Raw genomic sequence first — 7,813 nt, forward strand, 5'->3', positions numbered from 1 at the left:
GTTTCATAGTTTACGGGGGGTTTGCAAGGCGCCCGAGCGATTTCTGGGTAGCTGTGGCCAGTGTATTTACTAAAAATGTGAGGTAGATGAGAGGCCGGTAGCAAGGCTGTGTCCCCCGGACGCAAAGCTTTCCTCCGGATGGGCAGCAGGGGCCGGGGAGAGTCATTCAAACCCAGCCAAAGTTTGTTCTCCTTCCAGAAGCCGGAGAAGGGGTCGGTGGGTGCGAGCTCCGGCCGGAGGTCGGTGGTTGACAGCGCCCGGCTTATTTTCCTCCGTTTCGTCTTAAGGACCCGTTCGGTTTTGCAGGATGTGTAAAGGGCTTCCACGTCCTCTCTGGAGATCAGGGTGCATTTGGCGGCGTGGAAAGCGATGGAGTTGATGGCTTTGAGTTTCCTCAACTCCTCCAGGTCGCAGTGATGCTTTTTTACTTTTAAATGATCCATTCGCTTGTGCACGGTAGTTCGCGGGATGTTTTTGAGCAGGTCTGTAAAAACCTGGGAGAGTGCAAACATTTGCTTTCCTTTAATGATGAGGTAGCCGAGCCTCACGCCATCCACCTCTTCAAAACCCGACTTCAGGTCTCCCATTTCGTGAATTAAATTATTCCCAGCATTTGGAGAGAGAGAGAGAGATATGAAAAAAAAAAAAAGGAAAAAAAAAAAAAAGAAAAAGCCACACACACACAATCCTCAGCCAGATGCTGTATTTGTCTCAAGGCATCCTGCTAATAAAATATAACAAAGGCTGTTATTCCTGGTGAATGAAGTGCCAAACTTTAGACAAAATTAAAAAAATAAATTAAAAAAATACCGTGAGGCTACAATCAATATATAATCTTAAAAATCAGGTTTGCCAAAGTGTTTCTCTAAGTTGCTGCTGAAGATCAGTACCTGTTCCCTTTCATTCCCTGCTTTTCCATTGGAAACTATGATAATGGAATGTGAAGGGAGGAAGAGAAAAGAAATGCAGCTGCTATTCCCGCCGCTGCTTTAGCTACAAATAAAATGACAGAGTGAAGTGAGCTCGTCCGGAGACACCTTCATCAATTAATTCCCCTAAAGCCAACGCTGATTGGACACTCCTGACAGGTGATGCAATAAAAATTGATATTCCACCCCTTCCCCCAAAAAATCTCCCACTAATTAGCATACCCTTATACTGCCACCTCCCCTCCCAAAGTAAATAATACAGTTAGTATATAAATCTTTCTATTAAACAATCCGAGCTCAAACACACTCAGACCTCTCAGACTTCCTCGTCGCTAGCTTCCGAGGAAGGATTTGCATGCTTTTTTCCCTATCGTTTCGTGTATTTTTATCCTGTTTTGGACAAACGTTGCTCTTTTGTGCATGCCGTGAATTTAAAGGACATAAGTCTGATCGTAGCGATGGAAAATCCTTCGGTAACGTAGCCGCTTTAAACTAGCATTTTATTCTGCATTGTGTGGAAAATGAAGCTTAGCGAAAACGTGCAGAACAGCCTGGTATTTCCCTTGCTGAGGCTCCAAAGTTAAATGCTCGGTTGTTAACGAGAGGGAATACTTACATTTTCGAGTTTCTCTTGATTTTCCTCTTCTGCTTAATTAGCTTTTTACAGCCGGGGACTAAGGTTATTTAGCTCTCAGAATATCGCGGGTTCCCGCACCGTGATACTGTAACACTTTTAACTGAAATTCTGCCCGGAATATTGCGGGAGGGGGGAGGAGGAGGACGTGGGCTCACGTCAGACCCATAACAAAGCATAGATAAGCCAGAAATGTATACACTTTTCACAATTAACCGTGCTGGATCACGAGCTGGAATGTCCTATAGTCCCAGAGCCCACGTCAGGATTCCTGCGCGCTGATTGCTTCCAGCAGAGAAAGGAGAATGTAAAATATCCAAGGTGCTTCCAAGAGGCTTTACGTAATAACAAAAAAGTGCTGGCACACACAATCTGCGATATTGCAACGGGCTAGGATGCTTCTGGCTCGCAGTTTGCATATTCCGCTCGGAGTAGCCCTGCCGCAGCTTTTTGATGTTCCATTTATAGCAGCCCCTTAAAATCAGTTTGAAGAAGCAGCATGAAGGTTTAACCTCTTCTTAGGAACGTGAAATTAGTCGAGTGTCAGGACCGAGGGTTTCGCAAATGTTGCGATAACTGCATGCCTCTCCCTTGTCACGTTAAAGTGATGCTGCTTGCGGTTTGCACGTTAGACGCTGCAAAAAAAAAAAATCACCAATCTCTGCCGAGCGTCCAGTGTTCCGCTGGATACAAACACGAGCACTTTTATGTATCACCGCACATCCAGAATTAGACAGATCCTCGAGATTAATGAGACATCTCATATTTCTGGGACTTGGCAAAAAAATCGACGGAGGAGAAAAAAAAATAAAAAAAATATGTGAAAATCTTCAGTCCCAAACGTCAATATCCGCTCCGCGTATTGGCAATATGGTGCGTGGAGTTCGTGTTACCCCGTCAGGTACAGCTAAAATAAAGCGCATAATCGCTCTGTGAAAAAAGCAGCTTTGCACGCCAAGGCGAAATGCAGGCGAGCCCCCAAATTCGCAGGAATTCTAGAGAGAAGTGAGAATTTGGAGAAGTGCATCCGGGAATGGAGGAAGTCTATTCAAGGGAGCCTCTAACTCGGAGGGCTGAGATTGGAAAAGTCAGCCCTGGACTACTGTTGCTCTCAGCGCAGATGTAATCGCCGCTGTTCAACTTAATCCATGTGTGTGCGAACCGCGATGCCTAGTTCTTCCCTTTGAAACCCAGGGATAGGATTCCCATCCGAGCGAGCAGAGCTACGGCAAATTACATTTTGTCCCTCGAATTAGAAAAGGATCATTGAGTGGATCTCGTGATATTTCAGCCTTTAAACGTAACCGAGAGGCAGCGGTGAACAATGCCTCGGCACGGCTCAGACCATCCGCCGAGTTCGCCTCCCCTCCGCGCCTCGCATCTGGATCCCCCCCAGCCTCTCCTTTTTCTCCTGTGAGAGGCAGCCCCGCTCTACGCCGGGGCTAAAAGCAAAGTTTCGAGAGAAAACAGCTGCTGGCGCTAAAAAGAAATCATCGGAGCCTTTCTAGAGCTAGAGACAATAAGGTCGTTTAAAAATTCCTCCTGATGTACTTATATGCTGCCAACACCCCCACCCCCTCCCCGCTGCTCTCCTCCCCCTGCTTTAAGGTTAAGGCTATGGAGTCGACAGTAAAGGAACAGTAAACTCCGAGAAAGCCGCTCAGAAGAGGCTACTAAAAGCCCCCGTGGGCCGAAAAGTCCTTTATTCGCCAGGTAGTTCAGCTGAGTTGGCTCCCCGTGTAAATCCACGCGTGCGTTCGCACGCAGGGAGCCGCGGGCACACGCACCCGCGCCCACGTCGCGCCGGTGACAGCCTGGCAGTGGGATTCGGCAACTATTTAAAAAATGCGTTATTTTGGTCGGTTCGATTCCGGCTCTACCAAACGGTTAAAACTGGTGGCGGCTCTTCGGCAAACCTCGGTTTCCCCCAAAGGTGCGGCCATGAGCGGCGGGGTCGTGGCAGAGCCAAATGTCGACAGGCAGAAAAGCCACCAGAAGTCTTGGGGAAATGTCACACGCCCAACCTACACATCCCCACCGTATACTTACACCCGCCTTCGGCTGCATATCTTTCTCCGCATCTCACCCCTCTTTCTCTACTTCTCCATCGTTTGTTTGGGGGGTTTTGTTTGCGTGTGTGTGAGTGTGAGTGTGTGTGTGCGCTTTCCCTTGGCCATCAGCACACGTTGTGTATCCGGGGTCGTCTTCAAACAGGCTGGGGGGAGATCCTCCTAAAGAGCCGGCGGAGGCCCCTTGCACACGCACACGCACATTAAAGGCAGGGGACTTGAAAATGGATTTGCACGCACACAGGGGATTGCGATCAATAGCCACCAACATTTACGGCTTAGATTGTTAATGCGAAAGCTGGCCAAAAGAATGAAAATGAAAAATTAAAGGTGTCTGGTATCAATTACGTGAAAAGTTATGCAATAATTTACTTACGGGGAGCCGGGGTGTGTGCCTGCGTGTTCGTGTGGCCGTGTGTATGTCGTGCATGTGTGTGCAGCCCCAGATGTATATGTAGCTATCTCTCAAAAGCAAGGGAGTTTCTTTGTTAATTTTGTGGACTGTGTCACCCTCGCTGGTGATCAAAGATGAACATGATTAAAGGGCTGGATGTTTGTCTCACATTTCTTACGATAAGGACGCCCAGAGATGCCCGGTTTTGCCAAATACATATACATGCAACTACAGAGAGTTGTGTGTATAGGCGCACACACACAGAGACTATCAATCAAACGTGCTCCTTTTCACGTTGAGTAGCGTGCAATCTGCAATCTACACTCTATAGGCAGTAGTGTTTCAGTCTTGAAGCTGTCTGGCCGAAGGATAAACCTCATTAGAAAAGAAAGAGCAAAATAATATTCATAATACCTCGCTGTAGACCTATTCCCATTTATTGGAAATCGTATACTTTCATTTTTGTAAACTTGTGCTAAAATATATGTGCTCGCGGGGAAGTGCTTAACCACGTCGTTCCAGAAAGAAAATGGATGTAACATTTAAAATACTCCTTTTACGTGATGTTTTGATTTATTTTCATAGTATGATTATGTTTAAATACCAGTGCAATTCAGCCTGACCTCTTCCTTCTGCAATGAAGTAACGCACACACCATTTACAGTCTTTTAAACGTTTTGCTGGGAAATGCAACAGCGATGTCCACCAGCAGTTGTACTGACGGGGAGAATTCTTTTGAAAATCTTCGGGAAAACCTAAGAGGTCATATGCATTTTCACACTAGGATTGCCACATTATTAGAGCATTATTATTATTTATTATTATTTGTTAAGTGCTGGACCATGTCTTCGGGCATTGACAAGCATTAAATAAACCTTTTACTTTCATGATGCTGGGCAGAAATATACACTTCGAATGACAACTTGTTTTCTAACCCTATACCTTGCTTTTAGATATTGCTGGGCATATTTTGCTCAAGGAGGACACAGAAAGCAGCTAGGGGCTATCACAAAGAGTCCAGTAACATAAATATAATAGGGTCAAAGAACAGTATAATAGGATCCTTCTGCTATTTTAAAGTCAGCCAAATGTGACTGTAGTACCTAAAATTTGCCGTAAATTCTAGTATGACAATAAATCAGAATGTATAAGTAAATCTTCTAAATGTGTAGGACAAAGAAATGCCAACCATCATTTTGAAAAAAATCATAATCTGTCTAACACTCTTATGCCTAGGAGTTTCAGCTTTGGGGTTTTTTCCCCTTTTTTTTTTCTTTCTTTTTTTTTTTTTTTGGTAAACAAAGCAGCAATGCAGAGTTCTGCTAAGTGCTTTTTAAGGTGTGTTTTTTCCGTGGGGGCTGGGGTGTCACTTGCATTTTGTGCAATTTATAATCGCCACGGGCTAAGACTATTTCTTGAGTTTGATACTCCTGGTAGTTTTAAAATACTTTTTAGCAGGAGTTTCTGGACACATACTACATGCCATGTTGTTTACTGACCCATAATCAAAATGCAGTGACCTTCTACCCTTTTTTTGCCCCTTGACCCATGCTGAATTCAATGCAGCCTTTATAAATTTGCAAATCCTTGGACGTAAAGGGGATTTGGTGAGGCTTTGTTCTGAAAGGATCCTAAAAGTTTGCATTTTTAATTAGACAAAGGTAAAGCAACAAACATGGGGAAATAAGATCCTCTCCTGCACATAGGTGATCGCTCTTAATTTCTACACTGGGGAACTACATCTTAAAATACATTCCCTGCAAACTGAAAAGCAGTTGCAAACGTAGGAGATCAGGAGGTTATGAATTGCACCAAATTAGCAATGTGGTACAAATCACTTTCATGACGTAAGGGATGGCCAGGCCACAATCTTCCGGCGCTCCTCATCTCTAAGGACCGTGTGGATCCTGGTGACCCGGGGAGAGGGGAGAGACAGCGATTTGATCTGGAGCTACAGGCGCATTCCCTTATCTCCTTTGCTATCAGTGAGTTTAAAGGACACCGTAATTATGATGGTGATAAAACAATGCCCGCTTATGTGTGCTGAATAAATAAAGAATGTTTACAGCCCCAGAATGTTTCAATTCCAATTAAACGCTATCAAAGAAAAGCTCCTCTCTCTCCCACCCTCTTGCGACACAGCTGCCTTTAGCATCCAGCCACCTGCACCAGGCTCTGCACCTCGGCGCCCATCCTGGCTCCGTGCAATCCTTTCCTCCTCCCTTAAAAAAAAAAAAAAGCTTTACGGGAGAATCCAGCGGTCCTTTTGGGGCGTCGCATTTTGCTACCCGGCTCGTTTAGACCGGTCCCACAATTACTTTGGGCGCCTGCATCCCTTTTTTTTTTTTTTTTTTTTTGTGGTGGTTGTTGTTAATTTATTTATTTATTTGTTTATTTTTCAATTGGCAAAGGCGTGATGATGCGGGGGGTGGGGGTGGGGAGGGGAAGGAAGGCACTTAAGGCCCCCGCTCCAACCACCGGCCGGGGGTGTTGGGCTGAATTAATCCGTGTCGCCCTTGGGCGCTGGAGGAGGGGGCTGCTCCCCCTCTCTCCCTCCCCTTCCCCGGGGGAGCGGGGTCTTCCCACCGCCCCTCTCCTCTCTGCGGCAGGGAGCCCTGGAAACGGGAGCCTGAAAATGCATCCCGCTCGCTAAGACACAAGGATCATTTCAAATATTCATTGTATCAGCAAATCTCATCATAATCAGATTAAAGCAAGGTTTGGGGGGGAATTGCCTGTGTGGTTGGGTGCGAAACACCAACCGGACTACAAAGAGAACAGAAAACGGGTTCCTCTCCCCTGCCTTGGTCACACGGGGGGAGAGAAATTAAAAGCAATCTTTTTTGCAAGAAAGGGACACTTTAAAGAGCTGTGATTCTCCATTCCACCCTGGGTAGCACGTTCCTCTCAGAGGTTGTTTCCCATTAAACTTTATGCTTAATATTTCTATATGATGTTCTTATTTATTTGTTCGTTTTAAACTCCAGAGAGAAACGATTACCGCTGCGGAGCACACTGAGGTAGATTTTCTTCAGGCCAGTTTGCTCTCAGCTTCTCTCCGCTGAGGCAACAGCTTTTCTACATTCAAGCTTTAAAATGTATATTTCATTGAGTTGTCTGAGGTGAAATGTTTATATCCATGTTGTGGAAGTGAGTGAGGAACTGAGTGCGTTTTCAGGTCTGCTAGATAGACGCAGGCCCTTTTCCTTTTGAAAGTTTAGACCTCCAATACCCTCAATTCTACTGGCAGAATTAGGATGGACTTGGAGGGTCCTAAACGTGACCATTCACTAACGCGGGGGGCTACAGCTTGCAACAACGTGCTCGGCAACTTAATCTTACGCTAAAAAGAGCAGAGAGCAAAAAAGAATGGAATACAAACTCTCCCGACATTTGTAGTCGCTTCCAAGGTGGACGGTGCATTTTACAGCTAATGGGAACGTGTGTGTTTTGCAGCAAAAAGGAGAGAAGGTAAGCGTTTGTCCTTGTATCCGCCACTTCGGGTAGAAACAATGAAAGAACAAAGGGAACCACTTCTCCGTGTGAACGTTTCACGTTTTCCTCTCCCGTTTAAGCCTCGCTGCGGAGGGCTGGCGGCGGGGCTCGCTTAAACTTTACCTTTCGAGGCTGGGGGCGGCGGCGGCGGGGGTGCAAGGGACGGCGAGAAAGTTGCGGACAGATTTAAATACACCCCCACCACCGCCACCTTCTCTTCCCCCCACCCCCGTTTACCGCCGGAGCCCGCCGCAGCCGCGGTACCCGCTGCCAGCAGAAGTTGCCGGTTCCA

General features: G+C 46.2%; 1 protein-coding gene across 1 annotated transcript in view; it reads right to left on the bottom strand.

Annotated features, from left to right (window-relative positions):
• Positions 1-587, bottom strand: part of SKIDA1 (SKI/DACH domain containing 1) — a 2,438-nt gene extending 1,851 nt beyond the window's left edge. Inside the window, exon 1 of the mRNA XM_009887150.1 lies at positions 6-587. Coding sequence (XP_009885452.1) covers positions 6-587 — 582 coding nt within the window. The remainder of the gene's footprint in view (positions 1-5) is intronic.
• Positions 588-7,813: the final 7,226 nt, after the last annotated feature.

This window comes from Charadrius vociferus, unplaced genomic scaffold, assembly GCF_000708025.1.
Source record: "Charadrius vociferus isolate BGI_N301 unplaced genomic scaffold, ASM70802v2 scaffold126, whole genome shotgun sequence".
In the NCBI taxonomy this organism is placed as follows: Eukaryota; Metazoa; Chordata; class Aves; order Charadriiformes; family Charadriidae; genus Charadrius; species Charadrius vociferus.